Source organism: Pseudochaenichthys georgianus, chromosome 23, assembly GCF_902827115.2.
Source record: "Pseudochaenichthys georgianus chromosome 23, fPseGeo1.2, whole genome shotgun sequence".
Lineage (NCBI taxonomy): Eukaryota > Metazoa > Chordata > Actinopteri > Perciformes > Channichthyidae > Pseudochaenichthys > Pseudochaenichthys georgianus.
Window position 1 is genome coordinate 22,053,172 of NC_047525.1, and position 25,560 is coordinate 22,078,731.

Here is a 25,560-nt window from a genome sequence, read left to right on the forward strand (position 1 = left end):
CAAATAGAGGCAGCCCATGTTTGTGTTTGACATACTCAACATCATTCTACCAACGAATATTGACCTGGAGAATATTAACAAAGAGTCTCAAATACTGCTGGTAACAGTCACTGCATTGTGTATTTTCTAAAGCACCTTCACTTGTCATATATTCATTCAAGCTAGTCATCCATTACAGCTATGTGATATATTACTTGACAAAAGACCCATTAATAAGTGGGAGAGCAGCTATGTTTCTAAATCGCATACTTTTCCCACACTCATTTATTCCCTGTAAACACTCACATAACCAGGTAACACACACCAGGGAGTGTCCCATAACTCTTGGATCACATGACATGTCCCTTGTTATGTCAGTGATGATATAGCTGTATGTGGGACTTACTTTAATAACTGTTTTCCTTTGGTTTCTGTACACACTTCAGTATTTGAATGATACAGCCTATTTTATGATATTATAATACTGTTATATATAGCTGAGCTTTGAGTCAGGTAGGGCTGCTCGATTATGGCAAAAATCATAATCTCGATTATTTGGGTCAATAACTGATATCACGATTATTAAAAACGATTATCCATTTACTTTGAAAATACCCATTTATTGAACAAACAATTTGACCAGTATGTTTTTAACAGTTGAACCTGAACTTTAAGTATAATTCAACTGAAAAACCAAAAAAGAAAAAAAAAAAAAAAATCGTTTTATTTCGATTATGTTGTTTTCATAATGGTTGCCAGCCAACATCGTAATTGCGTAGTCAGGTCCAATGCACTTTGTGGCTACCTCACTATCAATTATCTATATATTCATACATCAATCTCCTCACAGGCTGATGACTTCAGGGGAGACCTCACTAGGTTTCTGCTATACAACAAAGAGAGAGAGACCATAATATAGAACACTTTTAGAACACCATTTCCCTCAATATGCTGTAGAAGCAACCAGCCTGCTTTAAAAACATTCATTAAATCCTTCTCTTTCGTTCTTTATGCATGTTATAATTTCCTGATGAAACGTCTAGAAGCAGGCTAAAGTGTGACAATGAATGAAAGCAAACACTCATGGTGTTATTGTCTAAAATATTTAAATTTGCTGATTTGCTTAACACTGTTATACAAATGTAATATGTTTGGGGCTTTGGACTCTTTGTCAAACAAAGCAAGCAATATGAATAAAATAAAAATAAAAATCCTTTCATTTTCAGACATGTTATAGATACTGTCTTTTCTAGAATGATTATTAGGACTATTTAGTCTTACATTGCCCTATTGTTAAAAGTTTAGAGTGTGCCATTATATTATTTTCCATTACTCCTCTTTAATAATCCCGTTTTCCATGATATTAAAGGATTGTTGTTTTGCCACGTGACATAATTTTACAGTATTTAAAAAAAGTAAATCGCCTAAAAAACAACTACTATTCAAGCTGTTATAGTGAATTATATCACAAGGTGTTTTTGTACTCACTGCTTCACTGTGAATGTGCTGCTAGCTTCCCAGGAAGACTGGCTAGGGGTTGGCTGTAGGTGAATAATTGAAAACCTCTTAAATATGCAAAACTACGTCTCTTATCTTCTTGCTTCGAAGCACTGCCACAGCTTTGGTGTATCAAAGCCAGGCCGTAAAATACTATAGTGATGAAATATTGAGTGCTTTGCTGCTTATGTCACTCGCACTCACGTGGCGGGGTTGAACTTGGGATGATCGAAGATGTAGTGTCCTTGTTCTGTCAGAGAAAAGGGAGTTGGATACAGTCTCAACATCAGGTTTAGTATTTGTTTTCTTATATCGTCACTTTTGGAATTCAAATTCCCACACGAGAGCAATCACATTACCCACATTGATTAATAGAAAACAGGTATCACAGATCCATAAGTGTCAGCACATGGGGTTATATTGACAACAAAATAATTGATCCACAGATTAGGAACAGGAACCCGGAGGGTGTCAGTGTAGCTGAGAGCGAAGGCCACTGTTTTAAGAGTGAGGCTGTGTGATCTTTTACAAGCTCATTAACACGGGCTGTAGTGGGTTAACTCGCTTATCTTGGTTAGCCAAATCCTAGAAGTCCTCAGAGAATCAGGTTCATGGTCGGTGGCATTTAAGTGTGCATTGGACAAATAACTGCTATCCTGCCTAATAGAGTGCTGCTGGAATGAAAAACCCAAACATTTGTTGGTATTTTTGAACTTCGGGTACTCTTGTCTCGAAGTCAATGTCTTTTTTTAAAGGGTTTTGTTTGGATTAAGATATATTCCAGTATACATACAGTAGGGCTGAACGATTAATCGATTTTAAATTGAAATCGCGATTTTAAATGATGCGTTTATGAAATCGCAAAGTCTGCAATTTTTTTGTTTTACATTTTTTTTTTTTAAACATGTTTTTTACATTTTACAATAAACTTCCGTTGGGTCGCTTAAAAAAACAAATATCGCAAATTGAATCGCAATCGCAATATTTGTCAGAAAAATCGCAATTATATTTTTTCCCAACATCGTGCAGCCCATACAGTATGAACATTTTCACAAAGCAAAGCAACACAATATACCAATTAAGACAATACAAATACACAACGACCGGCTGTGTATTCATTTAGCTAAATCCCAGATCAAATGCCCGGAAGAACCTAAATGGTCATTGAAAATGTTTTCTCTCAGTGATTGTGCTGTTATGTTAAATGTTTGTTGTTTGTTTTTCATGTAATGTGTCTTGATATTTGTCTATGTTGATGTTACACATGGAGCTGCTGTGATGCAAGTCAAATTTCAGACTTGATCTGACCAATAAAGTATTATCGTATTTGCACAGGTTCAGTTGTGGACCGTCCCGATGTATTTTTATTTTATTTGATATATATTAATTTGACAGGGACAGTGCACATTGATTGACATTTCTGTAAATGCGCCAGAGTTAGCCAACAGGCTATTTTTCGTCTGTAGTCCCTGGTAAACCCTGTGCCGCTCTGCTCATCAGCTCAGACATCATCTGAGTCCCATAGTGCTGACTGGGGTCTTTGTATAGAGATCGCTACATCCTCTCTTTCACAGCTGGGTGTGTGCTGTCTGGCCCGCCATGAGCTCAGCACCACTTGCCAACAAAGCTGAAGAGCCCTGTGGGCAGCAGTGAATATCCTGTTTGAATGTGTACAACCGGAGATAGTAAGCTGCTAAGGTCTGCTACTTTGTTAGGTTCTTCACAGTCAATAGCTGTAGTCATTTAGATGCTTTTCAGTAAGAAAGTGTAACAGGAATAATCTAACATCGACATTCTATAGTCTACAAACATGTATTACAGATATCTTTACCAATGTAGGTACGGGGCTGCATTAAAAGGTAAAGGCGCCTCAGATCATCCATGCTGGCTATAAGCCTTGTGATATGTGTTAGGATAGCTATAGGCATGCAAACCAATATCATGGTCTCAACATTGAAAGCTGTAGAGGTTGTATTCTTGCTTTAAATCCAACATGTTTAAGATTATCTAGATTTCAGGCTGATTATAACTTTAAACGGTGTGATTGAGCTCATCTAAGAGACCTGGTGTTCTAGAGTCTACTCTCCAGAGAGGATAAAAAAGGGAGAAGATGTTGATTATACTCATGTAGAAAGTTCAGAGTTTGGCAGGTGTGAATGAAATCCTCTCGTCTGCTCATAAAGTCAGAAATCAGGCAGTTATCTCAGTTATTTGGATACATCCAGAGCCTTTTTACCGAAGAGTTATCCTTGTTAGACATGTTTATCCAAAGGGTTTTAATATAGTGGTATAAGCATGTTGAGCCTCAGACCAGACGGGTGTGGTTGAGTCAGTACTTTTTTTATTACATTCAATTTGACTGCAGCTCATTGTTTTGTACATTTGTTTAAAGAAAAGCAGGACGAATGTGGAAAGCAAATAAAGCAGGTGTGTCCTTGGGTTCATGTGTATACTGCAACACCTAGATGCATGTGTGTCCATTTCGTGCTACGCTGATCCTGCTTACCACAGCTAGGAAGCAACGACATTACTGCTTTACTGGACCATGACGGCAACCAAATAAGTCCGACCGAGCCTTTCACTTGGCTGCTCAGGTGGGGTCATGAATCATGACTGTCACATTATTTAGGATGAGCCCCAGGAACATTAGCATGTGGCTTCTTTAGCTTTTTAAGTAATCTATTGTTGTTCGTCCACAAAATGTAGGCTCCGTAGCTTTCAATTAGCAAAAGTCGAGAGCTACAGTAGAGGAAGCCATGCAATGTAAGTGTTTTTTTTACCTCAAGGGGCATACACAAATACAGTACTTACATGCAAAAATGCAATACACATTTGCACGTTCCTTCAGCAAACATGAGAGCCCTTGCTAGTGCTTAATGCTGCTGTTGAGTTAGCGCTCCGTTTGCCTGTGAGAGTCCTGTTTCAGAAGTGGACTGTTAATGTCAAGTCGAGCTGGTCTAGTGAAGTGTGTTTTAGAGCGTTCACATTAATCTAGTGGAACTGCTGAGTTGAGTGTAATTTGTCCCTTTGGGTTCGTCACACAGAGTGGGCCACCCTTATAGCATTTCACTATTCTCACTCAAATCTCATTGTGCCCAAATGCTGTGCAGTGTGTATAAACTATGATGCTATCGTTGCAATGGATACAATCTTTCCCTCATAATGCTTTCATGTTTCACCATTTAATTTAATTTTTTATGTAAATTAAATTGTTACCTAGAACCCTTTACTAACCCTCTAACAATGTAAATGTTAATACTACAGCTCTTAACAAATAATCATCATTAATGGTAGGATGAATAAGGGCAATAAGGGGCATCAGTTTTCTTAGAATTTAAAGATAAAACAGATATTAGCCTTCGTACATTTTTTGATACAAAGCAAGAGTACTTGCACTTGAGTTCATCAATATTAAAAGAGACTGGGGACAGAAGACAAACCCAGTGGTCAATGTCATCGACCGAAAAATCATCCAAAACATGTCCTTTTGTCAGCAGCTTTATTGATAATAGATAGATGAGTATGGTGACACACTCAATGCTTTAAAAAGTAAGGGTTCAAGGCTTCAAGTAAGGGTTTCTCGTCCAAAACAAAATTCCTTTGGTAAAGGATCGTCCAGTGAGGAGATAAAAAGGAAACATTGAAACACCTTTGCTTAGCATTGAGAGGAATCGACCAGATATATCCGGGCTGCCATTTAGGTTCTTCCGGGTCATTTCACTCAGTCCTAAGCAATAACTATTCAAGCGCAGCCTATGTGGATGGATTTTCCTTCCACTTGTAAATATATGATGTGGGGGTTAGTCCTGATATTTGTTTTGCCCCTCCTCCAATGTTTAGGGATGGCTGGGTAAAAAAGTGACGGGAACAAGCTAAAGTTGGACATTCTTTAACTCTTTGTGACAAGAAAAGTCATTGGACTGCTTCTCAAAGGTTCAGGAACTTAAGTGTCTTTTTTATCACTTAATTCCTCAAACAGAAGAACTCAAGTATTGGTATAAAGGCAAGGGGCAGACATTTCTCGAGATAAAGGCTAATGTCATCATGCTAGTACGCTCACAATGATGGTAACCAGCTAATAGGGAGGTATAATATTAAACATGTTCACCATTGACTTAAAACGGAGGCTCTGGCTGAGAGACCCTCTGAACCCTTAACCCCTGGGCCTATGTCCAGTATGTCAGTTTGATAAATCATCCTGCTAATCCCAACATGGCTGGGCTTCACTTTGGGGTAATTTGCATGAAGGTGCTATCGGACCGATGGTCAGAGCATCCCTCGATGCTGCATTCAAATCCAGAGTTAGGACTGACATGAAATATCACGGTTGGCGTACTGTCAGCAGTCTGATCCATACCCTGATTTCTACACAGAAAACCTGGGGGGAGGCATACTTCAAATTTAAACGCAAGATAAAATACCAGTCCCTACAGCCCCTTGATCTTTTCTAAAATAGCAAATTCGGTAATGTCATCGCCTGCAATTGCTCATCTCTAGTTTTGATCTTTCTTCAAAGAGTATTGCATCGCATGATCGCTGCAAGACCTTCCAATTACACGGCTGTGTGGTGCTTTGTTTGTGTGGTGTGAGACGAGCAGAAGAAGCATGCATAGTCTCAGTATGATATGATAAGCCTACAATCTGGCGTCACTCTCCACGCTTTGGCTTCTGTTGAACCATTCAAATAAAAGTGATATTTACAGCACATCTCACTTGGTTACAGCTGCACTGCCAGACAGAATGGAGCAAGTGTAATATCTACTCTTCACTCATTACAGCTTTAAGCCTGAGAACAAGGTTTTTGTGAGGAATCCTGCATTAATGAGATCACAGAGACGGGAGAAATCCCACTCCACTGGTGTTACTAATATTAGGAGGCCTCAATCCTCTGTTTCTTCTTTTCTTTCTGCCTCTCTCTGTGTTAGGTGGGATATATGCAGTCAATATTAGACGTCTCCCAGGCATCCTATATGTCTATACCCTCCGATGTTTGCCCTCCCTTGTCAACTGCCCCTTTGTTCCCTCACATTCTCATTTCCACGTTCCCATTTCCCATTGCCCTCCACTCATTTTCACTCTACATCTGTCTCCATCTTTGTCTTTCCCTTGCCTCCCCTTTGTGTTAATACTTTAGATAAGATGGTCTCTAGGGTTCTGGCTGCATGGGCATTTTTCGAACGTCTTTTCTGACATGTCAATGAAGGCCGAGATCTGCTCAGTTAAGCACTCTGGGTGTTATGCTGCTTGACTCTCTCCATGGTGACGCTAGTAACATCCTCTCAAATGTCTTATTAACCCTTTGTACCCTTGGAATCTTTTGTCAAGCTTAGGGCTGCTCAATTAATCGTATTTTAATCGCAATTGCGATTATGGCTTGCAACGATTACGAAAACAACGTAATCGAAATAAAACGATTATTTTTTTATTATTTTTTTTAAAATAATTTTTTCAGTTGAGTTATACTTAAAGTTAAGGGTAATCAACTGTTAAAAACATACTGTTCACATTTTCTTTTTCAATAAATTGATGTTTTCAAAGTAAATGGATAATCGTTTTTAATAATCGTGATATCAATTATTGACCCACATAAGAGATAATCGAGATTATGATTTTTGCCATAATCGAGCAGCATCTGAAATCATGGCAGTAAATCATGACACAGTGGCTGAATTGCTATTTCTGCTCAAGTATGCTTAGGCAATGTTCCATATTTCTTTAAAGTCTATCTTGTAGCAAACAATCTTCTTTTCCATGCTATATCGTGAAATTGAAATTGAAAAAGATAGAAATAATTCACCCATCATGATATACACCTGTGCTTTTATTGGGACGAATCAAAATGTCTGATGATTTATTTGGAAAGCAATACGTGTATTTCCATAAGTAAAGCAAAGCCTTGAAAAGCCTCCCCCCTGCACATCCTGCAGAAACACTGCAGTAACATACAAATCAAATGCCAAGCCACTCTCTTACTTCGACTGATTTAATGGGGCCGAGGTATTTCATCTGCATCGATGGTGGCCACTTCGCCCGTCTTTTTACAGTCTGCTTACAAATCATGTTTTTTCTACGGCCTGTTGCTCCGACTTCCCACTCTTCCGTTTGTCATTCTCATGTTTCCTCTCCGCCTCGTTTGCATACACTCTCTCTTGTTGGGGCTGTAAAAGTACTGTCGATGATTGGATCCAATCCCCAGAGAGCTCCAACACCTGGACACTTTTAAAATATGCTCCTCTTCAGTTGCAGAAAGCTTAGCAAAGGATCAGCAGCAGAGGAATGCTACTTCCTGCTGTTCCTTAATCTTAATTTATCTTTCTTGCTCTTACCATCACTGTGTGCATGTGTGACATTCTTGATGACTACATTGGTGCATTGTGTGGTGTCGAGTGGTAACAGTGGGGATGGGAGAATTGTCCCTTTGACCTCGAGGAGGAAAGAAAAAGACTTTCAGGAGGCCATAAATCTCTTTGATTAAACCCAGCTCTCTCTGACTGCTCTTTTTGTGTAGGACTGGACTGTGTGTGTTGTCTGTCATCTGGAGGATGCTCACAGACTGTTAAAATTAAAAAAGCTTCAGATAGCCATGGTAACCAACCATCTGTCTCTCTCAGACTCTGTGTCCAAAATGCACACATCCACAAACATTACAAACGAATGTGTGGGGGAATGAACTCTTTGGTGGAGAAAGTAGATGTGAAGGCCATCCTGACACAGGCGTGTGACATTTTTCATTCTAACCTTCTAATCATGCTATTAAGAACCGTTAAACATTTATAAATGTTATACTGCTTTACCTCCACTCTAAACTGTGAACAGTGCTCCTCTCCTGTGTGGCGTCCCACAAAGGTCCCTTCTGGGTCCCCTCTTATTTAATATATACATGTTTTCCCTGCGACCAATCATGCATTCATGCATAAACATGACATTGATTTTCATTACAACTGTATGTCTCAATAAAACCTGGAACACATCACACTTTTCCAATTTTAATATCCACGTGCCAGGGGATTTTATAAATGGAACATTGTCTCTACACAATGACACGGTGCGCCGAACGCAAACTGAAAACTACCTTAATTAGGTCATTTGTCATTTTTGGTGACGATTAGGTACATGTAGACAGATATATGGGAACACACACACACACACACACACACACACACACACACACACACACACACACACACACACACACACACACACACACACACACACACACACACACACACACACACACACACACACACACACACACACACACACACACACACACACACACACACACACACACACACACACACACACACACACACACACACACACACACACACACACACACACACACATATATGCCCAAGGCCTAAACCAAAATCTCATCACAAACAGATGGTATGTCTGATACCTAATGAACACACATTTGGTCACCAGACAAACATTCCCTACTTCTGCTTCCATAGATGACTACAAGGCATAATATACTGTATTTTACATTGCGGGGCTTGGCAATCTGACAAACCTTTGAATGGGCAATTGCAAATGCCTTCAGCCTCTTCCCTTTGTTGGTGTGCTGCTGATACCCTTTATTTGTTTAAAGGAGCAATTGTGTTGCTTTTATGTTTTCTGCCATTTGCACTGGCCAGCTCCAGGGCAACTGGTGTCTGGAACATGTTCTCAGACTGAGAAAGTCAGACTTCATTCACGGCAGCCTGGGCATTGGGCTTCAAGCAATATAGATTATTTTACGCTTTGTTCCTCCTTTTGTTATAATGTGAGGATGGGCAGAGAAATGAAGACCGATCCATGTTGGGTGGCAGCTTACACTTGCTTTCTTTGGGTAATAACATGGCTAACTGTACGAGTAAAAGATAAACATGGCTGTTATAGTACACAACAGTTGATCAAATCCTATTGCACAAAAGCTAACCTTGTCTTTTGTACTTCTAGAGAAAATTGAGGCATTCATATTTTAGGGTGACTTTCAAGCACATTTCTCTCTTAATGTGGATATCAAGAAACTTGGAATTACATTTTTCATTGGCTATAGTGATATCAACCTACATTCAAAGTAAAGTCTGCCACTGTATGGGTTTATAAGGATGTGTATTATTAACCCCTTAATGGTGGATCAGATGAAAGTGGAATTGGGTGCAGAGGCGAAGTAGTCAGGGTGTGTTAAGTGTTTTTGTGCAGCTGCTGCTGTTGTCGCTGATCGCTGAGGCCCCTCAGTCGAGGGGATTACGGCGCGCACACACACGACATTTCTATTCATGCCTCGGGTCATTTATTTATCACAGTCTGCAAAAAATCCCCCTTCATTTACCACACACACACCCACACACCCACACACACACACACACACACACACACACACACACACACACACACACACACACACACACACACACACACACACACACACACACACACACACACACACACACACACACACACACACACACACACACACACACACACACACACACACACACACCACACACACACACACACACACACACACACACACACACACAAACCATTCAGACACTGTTTCCCAGTGGATCCATAAACTCGGACAGCTAATTGAAACGGGACAGAGATAGTTAACTAGAGTGGATACCATGGTGGTATTGGGACATATGACTCAAATAAGCAGTGATCTCACAGTAGTTGGCATAAGGACAGTCAGAGAAACACCGGCATTTCTTCAGGGGATGTTTAAGTATTCACAGAGCTTACATTTCACATTCACACTTTTGTCATAGAGATATTTTAGTTTTGCCCCAAAAAATGAGGTGAAGGAACCAGATCTATTTTTGCTTCTTCTGGAGGATTTAGAACATTTACTCACTTTGCAATATAATGTGGAATATGTGTCTTGTCAATTCGCTCGTCTTCTGTTCTGGTTGGCAAATAATACCAATAAAGTTGGTTCAAAATAGAATCAGTGTGCTAGATTAACCACCTTTCCTACAGCGTTTGAAATCTAGGCTACGATTGATCCCACTCTCATGATTGTCTGTTAAATGTGATGGTACCACCCGCAACCAGTTAGCTTAGCTCTGTTTTGAGAAACCAAAATCCACCTAGTGGCACATTTAAGGCATCAGGTTTTACGTATATCTTCCTTGACTCTTGTTGTCAACACTAGTTTGCGAGGCAACCGGCGAACAGTCTTTGAAGCTGCTGCTTCCCTCTAGCTTGAGAGGTATCAATCTTCGCATTTAGCCTTTAGCTGCCTATAAGAAAGTGTTAACGTGAAACAAAAATCCAACTTATAATTTATAACGAAATAGCATAATTCGTTGTCATATGGTCTGTCTGTCTGTTTTTTCGTCTCCTTGGCAATGTGCCAGAGCTTATAGTGTCAGGCCTGCTAGCATTTCTTATCTTTCACCGCACATCTCAACCCCGCCTCCATTGCACTCTGATGATGTAGCGCTTTTAGATTTGTCTTTTAATAATTGATGTTTCAGATTTTTTTCATGTGTTTTCTCTCTCTCTCTCTCTCTCTCTCTGTCTCTCTCTCTCTCTCTCTCTCTCTCTCTCTCTCTCTCTCTCTCTCTCTCTCTCATTCTGTCTTTCTCTATCTCACTTTCCCCATTATCCTTGCTTTGCCTCTGTTGCCGGGGTTTTCTGATGTCACGGTGCGTCCCTGTCTCTGTTCATTAACATCCCCCCCTCATCTGTCTCTGCTCTCAGTTGTGGCTCATTTCCATTTGCTTCACTTCGGTCCAGGTTGCTAAATTCATTCAATCCAACTTGGTACATCAACACTTTAGCACTCTATTGTCCTATATCTCAATGTCCTAAAATAACTCCTTTTCCTGTTCGCCTCTCTCTTTGTACATCCTTCTGTTTCCATGGTGACAGGTCGCGGTTTGGGGTTGGGTTGGGTCGATGGCGTCGCTCCAATCCTTTTTTCTCAGTGACAGAAGCTACTCACCCGTGTCGTCGCGTGGGAGTTCAAAGACGACTTCCTTATCTCTTATATTACCCAATGAGTTCAAACAGATCGACCCCGGCTTATTATAACCACTCGCATAATCCACCTGTCTTTCTCCACTGAACTAACCCCCGTTTTAATGGCCTCGCGTCTAAATTGGCCACTGGTCTACGTCTGTCACATTTGTTTTGCTAATGTGAGATGAATGGAAAGTCTCTCTGGATATTATGATAATGCATTCATGCTCACGAAGGGGAAGCATGTTGGAGGGAGGTGGGGGGCACCGTGTAATTTGTGTGTGTCCCCTGCTGGAGGTAAAAGTAATAAAAAATGACTCGAGACATTTTGGTTATTGATTGCTGGTCCTTGTGTTCAGCAACACACGGCCATTTACTGGGTATTCCCTGGAGAGCTTGGAGGATGTGCCCGTGTATTCATGAAGCGCTGTGTGTGTATTGAGGAATGGATTCAAGTCTGTTAGCTTTCAGATATATGTTCCTTTGGCTCAATTCTGTTTTGTCTACTACATTTTTCCGCAACCAACGGTGTTCTCTATAGGCTCTATTATGCTTTTTGGGGTTGTCCCTTTCCTGTATAGTGTGTTGTATAGGGTTTTGTGCATGTATATGACATCACTATGTAACCCTCCCGCTTCTGTTGGTTAGCACTCCAAAACATTGTACGTGATAGGCTAAGGGGCGGGACATCTCTAAGCGGTTGACCAATCACAACTGAGCCGGCCAGCTAACCAATCAGAGCAGACTGGGCTCTGGTTTCAGACAGAGGGTGAAAAGAGGTGCTGCAGCACAGGCAGTATGAGAAAAATAAGGAGCTTTTTGAACATTAAAGCATGGAGACACCACATACAAATATGAACCTGAAAATGAGCCCTTTGAGGTTTTTTAATGTAGCATGTTTGTACCAACAGAGTCAATTTATTTTATTTTAAGTGCTGCTTTATGTCCTGGTGCTGATTAGGTAATGGGAGGAAACATTAGCATGAATATAAGCTGCGCAGGACTTCAAAATAAATGTTGTGGCACAGTTTTTATGGATGATATTGTGCATGGTGGTATTCATGTATACAGTTATACAACGGATTGGTCCAATAAGAAGGGTTTCTCATGTTCTCCTTCTCATTGTTGCAGGTTTGAACCACCCACTGAAGACAGACTGGGGCTGAGATTAAATCCTCACGGGTAAGTCAAATAGCTATTACAACACCCTCCCTGCTTTACTATTATATCCATTATTCGGTTCTTGGTAACCCTGGTCTTGTGATGCTGTTTTTCTCTGCTCCCATGCTGTGTACACACTGATGCTACTATGTGATGTTTTTTTATGTGTGAATCAGCGTCTCTTGAACACCCACAAATCTTCCTGTTCTAGTTTCCGACCACAACTTTTGCTGATGGCATGTCTGGCCTTGTGAACGAGTGATACGTGGCTTTGTTCAGTAGAAGCCTGAGAGGATCACTGCCCTTTTGCTTGGATTCATATTTCTTTATGTCATCTAAATGTAATCAGACAGTGTCATTCAGATTAAGATCTCTTAGCCATGAAGGACTTGAGAAAAACAAACATTCAATATGAGTACCCAGCATGTATTGGACGAGGACTTTGTTTAAACACGACTGGAAAAATAGAAGCCGCATGTCCCTGTGTAACCTGCTGCTCACCTGCTGACACCTGACACACTCACGTGCACATACCGGACACACCACACACAAACAGAGACATCGCAGGTGCTTTTCAACACAAATTAGGTTTTATACTTGTAAGAAATTGGCACATTTTTTCAGATTTATCATCAGCTTGTTAAAAAGGAACACCCGTTTTCCAAATATATATTGCCTTTGTGAATGTTGTATAAGGAAAGAACAACAAAAATCTCATTTTGATGCGTGACAATGAAAAACTCCTCACCTAACAGGCGAGTAGTACAAAGCACGCTGCCTCATGCACAACCCATAAAACATATGCATCAGTAGGGAGCTATCGCAGTATTATATAACACACCACTACAATGTGTCCACCTCCCTTTACTATCAGTACCTGAATAGCCACGTGAGAGCACTCCGGCGTATTGCACTGATCCATCATTTGAACAGTGAGTCATTATCACAGCACTTTCTGACTGAACATATGTCATGGAAAAGTGATTTGAGTTCAGTTAGTGCAGGTTGTGTTGATGGATCTCCCTCTCTTCGCCCAGTCTTCGCCCTCCGTCGGCCCCCTCCTCCTCTATATGAGTAATCCTGATGAACAGATGGGCGGAGGAGAAAATATAAGGGGCATGCCAGCTTGTTGCGCTGCCATACCGTGTCAATCAGGCCCCTCCCCCCTCTCACCTCGTCCCTATCCCATCATGCACTTCTGTCTCCTATCAACATTGCAGCCTGATCCACTTCAATCTAACACCCCCACCCCCTTTTATCATTACATCCTTATAGTTGCTCCACTGCCCCTGATTACCAGACGATTGTTCAGTCTTCTGTTTTACCTTCCACCAGATTGCTATTTACTTCACTTTCTTGCACCCAAGGCAACAACATGTGTATCCCAACAACAGGCCCCAGAACATTATCAGTCTGCATAGTGTCCTGTGCATCCTTTCGAAGGACGCGATGAAGCCACGGCACATGTTTCTTTAGAGCTTCATCGGCCCTCATAAAATGGAAACGATGTATAGGACGCTCTGCCATAAACAGTCGTCCTCTGAAGGACACATAAACAGTCATACTAATGTAGAGACACACACACTGTAACTCATGTCCACCCGGAGTCACGTACCAAGGCCACATGCATCTATCCGCTCATCAATACCTTTTACCTAGGCACCCAGGAATACCAATGAGGCGTGGCTGTTTTACAAGCCCGGCTGGATTTATGTCTCCACGGTCGTACTGACACTGTGTTAGAATGAGACATACTATCGATTCCAGGTTCTTTCATCAACTTAATTTCCAATATTTCAGCTATAAGATTTGTATTAGTTTATACGTCACTGCTGAATATCAATTACCTTTTTATACGCAGTTTTCTGATTGATTTCTTTGTTATTGCAGCCGAGGTTTTCTCTTCAACATACTAGGGTTTAGCAATCAAACCCTGTCATTAATACACACTCACTCACAAGGGATTTTGCAGATGTGTTGTTGCCCTAATTTAGGATCAGGATGTACATTTATTTGAAAGGGAAGTCATGATTATACATGATTGGATAAAATATGTATGGACATAAATGACCAATAGGGAGCAACAAAAGATCTTTGTTGTTTTGTGTCAGGGGCTGCATTTTAGAACAACTGAAACATATCTAAGGATTGGGTAAGGAATGTTAGGAAGGTGGTGTATTGCTCATGTTATCGTTATTCATTTACATATACAGTATTTGTATACAAAAACAACACAAAAACAACCTTAACCCTACACACACACACACATACACACACACACACACACACACACACACACACACACACACACACACACACACACACACACACACACACACACACACACACACACACACACACACACACACACACACACACACACACAAAACCAAGCCCACACACACAGCCAGCATGACCCTCTGCTCCGGCTGAGCCCTCAGCTTTTGATGTGATGACCTTAGACAGGCGTGACATGCACTCACAAACACAGGCGTGAACACACCTACACACACACAGACACACACACACACACACACAGACACACACACACACACACACACACACACACACACACACACACACACACACACACACACACACACACACACACACACACACACACACACACACACACACACACACACACACACACACACACACACACCACACACACACACACACACACACACACACACACACACACACACACACACACACACACACACACACACACACACACACACACACACACACACACACACACATGGGCACACACACACATTAGGGCACACACCCAACACCCAGCCAGATATCAAACAGGTCCATACGCCCGGCAAAATGCCATTTCGCTGTGTGAAAAATGCAATGTGCTGTCGTCAAAATATCCCAGTGCTATGATTGGACGTTAGATGAAGTACATTTTAATGGCAGCGGTCAGTAATGGCTTCAGATGGGTTAGGCGTGGTTCAGTCCAGTGCTTAGTTTTCGAACAATTATCACGTTTCAAAACCATTCCAGTCCCAGAGTACCGTCATTTCAATGATTTATTTCATCATCATACTTTAGAGGGTGGACACAGGTGTGAGATGATTTTTTTTTCCACCAGAGTATTATACTGTTAAAAGCAAAGCTGTTAAAAGCAAAGCTGTTAACATTCATACATGATAGATTGTTGGCTGCTATTCCTTATTATTATTTGTCTATCAAAAACACCTTACTTGACCTCATTTGATATTTTCCATCTTCCTTTTATTGGTGACCTTCTTTACATTATGACCTTGTTTTATATTGTTGTCATTATTTCATAGCGTTTTTAATATCAGGGAGGAGCATAGCAGTAATGCTGGATTGGTGTTTACATTGCAATAAAACAACCATTTAGATGTCCTATATCGTATCTCCTTGGTATGTTCTTTAAGTTCTCTTTGAGATACGTATGCGCAGTCAACAGTGTCCTTGAAAAAAGGCATAAGAACTATATTTTAATCAGGATAAATCAGGTAAGACTCGGACGACGCTGCCCCTTTCCCTTGAACTCATCTTGTTTTTTGGACACTGGATGGTAGAAGTATATTTCTAAACAGTATTGCATGAGTATCAAATGCGTATTTTCCCACCATGTCTGAGTGCATTTCCCTTACTATCATTCCTATGTGCTCTGGTAAAGAAGTATATCCTCTTGAAATATAGCAGCCTTTTTTGATCGCTAAAGGCATCACGATGTGCCCTAGAACACCCCTGCCGTTTCAGCGTTATCACAGTGGTAAACAACATGAAGGACAAAAGCCCCCATGGGGTGGTTGTAGAGGTGCGGCTGGAGGGAGGGGGCGGTGGCATGCTGACCATCAGCACTTCACAAAGCCTCAGAGAATAGCAGGCGCTGCTGGGGGATTCTGCGGATGGTGCTAGAAAACTGATGCTTGAAAAGGGAAAGCCCTCTGTGTATCTATGTGTGTGTGTGTGTGTGTTGATAGTTTGTTTTGATTTTGGTGGCTGTGTGTGATCCGGTTTGGGGGCTTATGGAGACAAAGAGGCTGTCGGTTCTGTCCTTTCACCCCAAGGAAGTGGTGTTAGTGTAATGAAGGCTCTTCTTACAATAACTTCCAGTGTAGCTTCCTCAAATCAGCAGTCATATCCTGACGCTCTCTTAAAGACAACCTATTCAGCTCGTTTTCAGGTTCATATTTCTGTTTTGTCTCATACTGCCTCTGCTGCAGCACCTCTTTTCACCCTCTGTCTGACACCAGAGCCCAGTCTGCTCTGATTGGTTAGCTGGCCGGCTCTGTTGTGATTGGTCAACCGCTTAGAAATGTCCCGCCCCTTAGAACATTTCCATGGAAATAAACCAGTAAGGCAAGTATAACCTGATCCTCACTGGAAGTTTTTGTCTTTTTTTACTCCACACCTCACCTCTGGGTTTTTTGAGTGTCAAGTGTTTTTTAAGTGAAAATATACCTTTCATAACAGAGTGCAAAGCCTCACTTTAGCTTTAGTGTGAGCGCTTTATTCCCATCCCTCATATAATGTCTCTCCTTACTTTCAAAGAGAAGAAAACATGTAACATTATCCACCTATTGTCTGTAGCACAAATGAGATTTTGTTCGGTTGCTTGATGGGGGTTTGTCAAGGAAGAAGGCAGTAAGAAGTAGAAGGGGAAGAAGAGACGGTGTAATCGGCTAATAAAGTGATCAAATTGACAGAAACGGTAACAAGGACTGAGAGCTGTTTTTTGTTTTATACTCTCTATGTGTATTAAAGGAACCATTATGCTATCTACACTAGAAAATGAAATATTCCCTGCCGGACATACAGAAGGACATATTTTTAACACGTGAAAGCAGGATTGGTTTGGAAAAAAGTGTGGTTAGTTGTCACCTCAGGCGTTAGCTGCACAGAGGCGTTGTTCGGTGTAAAAAGCAATGGTCTGTATTGTTTGTGTTTTTTAGAATAGGACGTCTCTGTCTGCTTTTCCTTTCCCACCATCTGTTTAGTTTAAGGGCGTTTAGCTCCCTTTGAATCAACTACGAGTACAATTACAAGGGTGTTATTTTTGAAAGTGTAGACGTCGGCACTCTCAAATATCACTGGTGAAGTGGCAGTTACAGTGGCTTCACATTCAGGCTTTCCCTCCTTCTGTTTGTGGGGACTCACAGCTCCTTATTTAGTTACCTGGATCCTGGAGACACTCACACTTGATGAATTCCATTTAGTTAAGTGTAGTGTGGGTAGTGTGTTATGATGCATGTGCTCATTTATCTACCCAAAGGAGTGAAATCGCAGCCTGGAAACTAAATAGAGTCTTTTGACTTCATCTGATGTGACTGCAGATGACTGTGTTTTATAATTTGCTCCCTGCCTCCCTTTGCCTCCCCCCTCATCTGTTCAGTCGGGCTGCCATGCCTCAGTGTCTCTCCGTTTGACTGAAGGCTGCGTAGTGACCAACTTAGCTCCTAGCTTCAGGGTTTGCAAACTGAGAGGCAGGAAGAATGTTGCGTTTGTGTCAGCAGGCTTCACGTCATACTATGTTGTTGAGGATTGTTGCCTCTGGTTATATTTTGAGCATGCAATATATTCAAAGTCCTATCTCATCTCTATTCAAGATATAGGGGCTGTAAGTAATTATTGAACCCTGAGAGCAGGACACACTGAAAAGAGTCAAGGGAAACCTATAAAAGTTAACAGCATTTAATTACACAAAAGATGCGGTGGTGTACAAATGAAATTGCAAGCGGAGGCTCTCTCCCCATGTGTCCGGTCAGCCGAGGTCAGGGAGAAGAAGAGGTAGATTATTGGCTTGCTCTTTCTGTTGTCATCTGAGGTCTTCTCCTATTGGCCGGCCTCGTCGGGGGGCGGGTCCAATGCAATTCCTGCCTTTTTCTGTTGCTAAATTACATCATTCTGGTGTCTGTGGTTATTTAAACATTCCCTAATAAACATGATTTCAGCGTCAATAAATGAGTGTTAAACCCAGTGTGTTTAGGGTACAACATCACGTCATTTCACCTTCAATTCACGGTTTTGAAAACGTAGCATTTCGCCACATGCTAATGCTAACCGGAAATCACGAAATGTACTAGCGAAAAACCAGAAGTCATGTGTGAACCTTCGGTTTTTAGAATAAAATAGATTTAAATTAAATACAGTGTATTTAATTCAAATTACGCCATATCAACATTGATTTTAATTTCTAACAGGGCCACTTTTATTTATTAGAAATGTCCTTAAAAGCAAATAAATGTGGAATATCTTATTTTAAGACACTGAACACAACATGGTTTATGAGATATGCTGGTTTAATATGTTATAAAAGGTTACTCTAAGAAACAATCTGACATTCTGGAATAAATGCTTAACCATATTGTTGCCGAAAGATAGATGAGGAGATTAATACCACTCTCATACCTTTATGCTAACTATGTAGCTACCGCCAGCAGCATGTTAGCTTAGGTTAGCGTAAAGACTTGAAACACTTGTTATGGCTACTGTTGACACAACGCACTTTTTTGAACGTTTAAAGCAGCTGTGCACATGAGATAGAAACCATTCAAAATGAACAGATACATGTATTAACATAAGTCCACATAAGTCCATTATGTCTGGTAGCTACAGTGAGCTACTGCCAGATAATGTTTAACAAGATATAGTCCTTAAATACAGCCATTTAGTTTCAATAGTCCATTAAAATCTTCAGTACACATGCACATGCACAAAGCAAATGAGGTTATAGATTGAGGTTAGAACATATAAGTCAATATATGGTGAAATGCGTAGATTAATTCAGAGGTATGGCTGCTGAGTACCTTAACACTGAATTACATTTTCATAAGTGCTTATATAATGGCCGTGTGGTGCAGTTTAATAGCTTTCTGTATGGTAGTGGGTCATTTTGAGTCATCCTTTAATGAAGACTCTAAGGGTATCATTGCAAACTCTCAATGTTAATGTTGATTTGGGAGATTGTGTAAGGATAAGAGTTTGACTGTTTGTGGGCAGATAGTGGTGACTGCCATTATCACCCATTACAATGTCAGTTTTACACATCCAATCCAACCAACACCTTCCTTACCTATCAAAATGCAATCTGTCATAATAATTAAGTAAGTTTTTTTTGTGTTGGTGGTCCAGCTGTTCCATGGGGTAAAATGTCCCTGGTTAAGTTGAGGCTTGATTTACGGCACAAAATCAGTGCGTCAACAATTCGAGAGAATTGCACCTTTTTTTCTGCGATAACAGTCAGTAACTATTCCTAACTACCAAAGAGTACAATTGTAGGGTCGTTGCAGCAACTATCCCCAGAAGCAAATGATGGTGGGCGATTGATTAAAATAAGAAAATGTGGAATACATTTCTTTTGACAAAATCAAATGTTCTTTGTTGCAAGTCTTGGAAGACGGAAACACTAGAGAGAGGAGTTGTATGTTTTCACTTTAAGGAGTGATGGGATAAAACAAAATGAAAGGGTGATGTAGAGGAAGGAAGACAGGAAGTGAAAAAAACAAAGAGACAACGATAAAGCAAGCTATTAGCTGAGTGGGATACAAAGGCTACAAATAATCATACAACCAAATTGAACAAATTAATGATATATTTATTGTTAAATATATACAAAAACCTAAACCTAACCTAAAAAATGGTCGCTGCTCTCTGCTACAATGGGAATAGGTGTATTCCTCAAAATATCTTGTTTCTAGGTTGTTGTTTTTGTATTGACTAATCAATGATTTTAACCACACTGCTTAGCCGTCTATAAATAGTTTTTGACCCAAAACATATGACTACAATTCATTTCTCAAATAATTGTAGTTATTGGTCGGACACTCCTTCAAATGGAGACCAGGAAAGCAACTAATGCAGCCATTCATTTTGTACATGCCTCCTATCAAACTCTTCCCTAAGGCTACAGCATTTTCTTAAATGTCCTCTTCATTTTTACCCTTATGTTCATTCCATTCCTCAATTTCCATCGGCCATCACCCCTTCTCTTTTTGTCACCCATTACCTTTTAGACAAAAAGTCCTATGAATGTGAATGGGCTATCAGGGAGAATATGGCCAGAGGTCCAGCATAGTTTAATGCGCTGCTGTGGGGGAGGTCATTTCTGCTGCAGCAGCATGGAGCAATTAGTGTAATTAATCTGAAGATGGGCTATTACATTTGCATGATATCAAATTGCCTTTTTTCCACAATGAGATTAGTAGATTTAGCATGGCTGGCCTGCATTTAACACATTCAGCACACAACATTGTGTTGCTCTCTCTCTCTGTGTGGACTTCCCTCTCGATTAACTAGTGAGAGCGATATCCAATAGGACGTGTCCGCGTAATTAGCAGTGTCCCGGGGATGTATTAGCTCACACTCTGCCTACCTCAACTAGATAGAGTCTGACACACTACTTCCTGTGTGTGTGTTCATTATAATCTCCCTATGTCATCAGACACGCTACATTCCTCTCCAGCAGAGTGGAGACGTCACAGTGACTGCACTCCTATAGTTTTACCTTTAAATAAAGACTCCGAGCCCACCGTGTTCTGACTGTGTTTGTGGGTTTATAATTCTGGTTACTTTCCAAACAGTCTCAAGGAGGCAAGAATAAACCCTCTCCTAAAGAAACCCACTCTCAACCCGTCTGATGTTATAAACTACAGGCCTGTCTCTCTCCTCCCGTTCCTGTCTAAAACACTTGAACGCGTTGTCTTTAAACAACTCTCCTGTTATCTCCATCAGAACAACCTTCTGGATCCGCACCAGTCTGGTTTCAAGGCAGGTCACTCCACAGAAACTGCCCTCCTTGCTGTCACTGAGGAACTGCACACGGCTAAAGCAGCCTCCCTCTCCTCTGTCATCATCCTGTTGGACCTGTCTGCTGCATTCGACACGGTGAATCATCAGATCCTCCTTCACACTCTTCAAGAACTTGCAGTTTCAGGCTCTGCACTTTCCCTCCTCACCCCATACCTCAAAGACCGCACCTACAGGGTTACTTGGAGAGGGTCGGAGTCGGACCCTTGTAAATTAACTACAGGGGTCCCTCAGGGCTCTGTTCTTGGTCCCCTCCTCTTCTCCTTGTACACAAACTCGCTCGGATCTGTCATTAGCCCGCATGGTTTTTCATACCACTGCTACGCTGACGACACCCAATGAATTCTGTCCTTTCCCCGCTCAGAGACCCAGGTCGTCGCACGCATCTCTGCTTGTCTAGCTGACATCTCTCAGTGGATGTCTGCTCATCACCTCAAGCTCAACCTTGACAAGACTGAACTGCTTTTCCTTCCGGGAAAAGATTGTCCCACTCTTGACCTAACAATCAACATCGGCACCTCTGTTGTTTCCCCGACTCAGACTGCAAGGAATCTGGGTGTGATCCTAGATAACAACCTGTCCTTCACTGCAAACATCGCTGCTACAACCCGTTGCTGCAGATACACGCTTTACAACATCAGGAGGATACGTCCCCAGCTGATCCAGAAAGCGACGCAGCTTCTGGTCCAGGCTCTCGTCACCTCACGCCTAGACTACTGCAACTCCCTCCTGGCTGGTCTACCTGCATGTGCCATCCGACCTGCAGCTCATCCAGAATGCAGCGGCTCGTCTGGTCTTCAACCTTCCTAAATGTTCCCACACCACGCCGCTCCTCCGCTCCCTCCACTGGCTTCCGGTAACTGCTAGAATCCACTTCAAGACAATGGTATTTGCGTACCATGCTGCGAATGGATCTGGCCCTTCCTACATCCAGGACATGGTTAAACCGTACACCCCAGCACGTGCACTCCGCTCTGCATCAACCAAACGGCTCGCTGTACACTCGCTGCGAAGGGGACCCAAGTTCCCATCAGCAAAAACACGTGGGTTTGCTATCCTGGCTCCAAAATGGTGGAATGAGCTCCCCATTGACATCAGGACAGCAGATAACTTGCACACCTTCCGGCGCAGACTGAAAACTCATCTCATCCGACTCCACTTCGAGCGGTATAACTATTAATAAAGCACTTATATACTAATAAAGGACTGGCTTACCTAAAGCCAGTTGAGTAGCACTTGAAATGTTTTTGTTCTATGAAGCCTGATGTACTTTTATGATTCTGTTTTCTTCAAGTTTGTATTTTGTCGGTCGAACGCACTTATTGTAAGTCGCTTTGGATAAAAGCATCAGCTAAATGCAATGTAATGTAATAATAAACGTGCATGGATGCATGTGCTCGTCATGAATAATGGAGACTTCAGGATGGACTGAGCATTTACCTGACAGCAGCACACTGCTCCACCTCCAGGAGTTACTGTCTCTCTCTGGCTACTGTGATTCAGCCAGGCCTTGCACTCAGTGACCTATCTCTGCATTCAAAGCTTCTGTTGAGTTTTTTTTTAATGAAGCCTAAATGTCTGCTGTCTTATTTTTGCAACGTCATCAACCTCCAAAAATTGGCGATTTTCTTTCTTTTGTTATAGTTATATACATCTAATCGATGTTGCTGTTGGACATCTACGTTGAAATATGTGCCAACATACTGTATATGGATTGAAACAGAATATTTCGGCAGATTAAAACATAGGTAAAAATATATCTTTTTTGTATGTATCAAGTCCCCGACCAGACCTAAATATGTAGTGTGGACTTCTACTTGGAGAGGTCCCAGTTCACCTCCTGCCCTGCCGTGGTGCCCTTGAGCAAGGCACCGGACACCCCCCTTCCCCCCTCACTCCCATTGCTCCCCGGGCGCTGTGCAATAGCTGCCCACTGCTCCTAGTACGAGACTCCTGGTGCTAGGATGGGTTAACAGCAGAGAACACATTTCACTGTGTGTGCTGTGTGCTCTGCATGTGTGACCATTAAAGAGGCTTTCATCATCCCTCCCAATTCTATTCTTTAGGATTATTTTCTCTTTGAAATGAATCTGACATTTTTACCGTAGCTACTGTAAGTGTTCTCATGTGTTGTGTTGGAGTTACAGGAAAATGGCTCCGCTTTTTTCACATCATAACCTAACAACCTTCCCTATGACGTCAGCAACCTTTGTGGTTTGCTTCAGGCAATACAAAAAAAGACGCTTTTCAATCCAGTGCCTAGACTTATAATTGCATAATAAGGCTTATTTTTTACTGTAGAAATACTAGGCTTGAACAGAAATAATTGATATGCAAAAATGTTGATTTAGAATTTGAATGTCATCGTTATGAGCATAGCTTTCGAAGCCTCAAAACTACTTGGTAGATTCCAACCAGCTCGTGCAATGTTAATAAACGACCTCCAACCATTTATTAATGTACCCTATTGTCTAGAAGACCGAGACATTCATCAAACATATTAAATGCATAGCAGTATCTTGATGCCATTGGTGCAGTGATATATCACCAATTTGCTAATAAATTAATGCCGGCTAATGCACATGTGACAAAGGCACACTTACTGCAAGACATAGCACATAAAAGGGGAAAACAAACACACACACACACACACACACACACACACACACACACACACACACACACACACACACACACACACACACACACACACACACACACACACACACACACACACACACACACACACACACACACACACACACACACACACACACACACACACACACACACACACACACACACACAACACACACACACACACACCACACACACACACACACACACACACACACACACACACACACACACATTCTCAACTCCCTATGGTAACACTCACAGAATCCCATTAACGCCAACATGGTTCTTTGTGTTTGTGACGGCAGTACGTTGCAATCTGTGTCTCTTTTTAACGAACCACGCAACAGAAGCTCGCGCTGGCGGGCCTGCACTCATGTGTAACTCCATCTGTATGACGCACTGACAAAAGTTGCTTTCACTAATGTGGCGTTTGTGCATGCATGTGCCAAGCTGTGTTCAGCTGTATCTCCGCGGCAGAGTTGCGATTGTTCCGGCCGAGCGCACTCACATGCCATATGTTTACAGGCAAACACGTGGCCTCTCAGTGATGCTCATGGGATGTTCTAGTAAGAAGTGCAATGCAATGTGGATGCTGCAATTACTAAAGACTCCATACAACTGACAAATTCTACGAGTTCGGGTCTTATTTGTAGAATAGAGACTGACAAGTGCAGGATGGTTATGACCTTCCACTTTGGCAGGATGACTTTTGATCCATGACTTACACGCCCTGGTTGGTTGTTTAGCTTTAAGAATGTCAATACACTTGCAGAAAAGTAACCTTTCCATTATGATTTGGTGATATTCATCGTGCCCTACTCATTTTCAGTTCCATATTAGTATGTAGTGTCTCTAATGTGACATGTTTCCATTCTTTAATGTTCAACAGTTCTTTATTTTTCTCATACTGCCTGTGCTGCAGCACCTATTTTCACCCTCTGTCTGAAACCAGAGCCCAGTCTGCTCTGATTGGTTTGCTGGCCGACTCTGTTGTGATTGGTCAACCGCTTGTGTGTCCGAAATGTCCTGCCCCCTAGCTTACCACGTGCAACGAGCTGGAGTGCTAGCCAATAGCAGCGCTAGTATTACATAGTGATGTTATATGTCACAGAAGTGAACAAAGGAAAGGGAAAACATAAAACATAATAGGAGTCTTGTCTACACTTTAATTTATCAATTCAAGTGATCACGTTGCCTAAACTAAATTCAACACTAACATTAAACTGTCCCCGGTGGTAATTGTTATATATACTTGTTCCTCTCTGTAGTGTGGATCCAGACTCTCCGTTGACGGCCTTGATTGAGTCGTTGAATCTGGACAAAAGGTTTTCATCCTGACAGCCAACCATGGACAGGAACAGGAAGTGGGTGCCGGGTTTCGGAGCAGTGCTATTGACACTCTTGAGTCACATGACCTCGGCGCTGGAAGTGCCTCTTGATCGTAAGCATTGTTCTTATGGACATCCCTTTTACTAGGATTACCATAATTGTACATTTTGGAGAAAACGTTTTGAATCAACTATT

At 41.6% G+C, this 25,560-nt stretch overlaps 1 protein-coding gene across 8 annotated transcripts in view; it reads left to right on the plus strand.

Moving 5' to 3' along the window:
- nrcama (neuronal cell adhesion molecule a) overlaps positions 1-25,560 on the plus strand; it is a 60,746-nt gene that overhangs the window by 10,456 nt on the left and 24,730 nt on the right. For all 8 annotated transcript variants that reach the window (XM_034075054.2, XM_034075055.2, XM_034075059.2 and 5 more), the window contains exons 2-3: positions 12,568-12,618; positions 25,305-25,477. In XM_034075054.2, coding sequence (XP_033930945.1) covers positions 25,384-25,477 — 94 coding nt within the window. In that variant the 5' untranslated portion in view covers positions 12,568-12,618; positions 25,305-25,383. The remainder of the gene's footprint in view (positions 1-12,567; positions 12,619-25,304; positions 25,478-25,560) is intronic.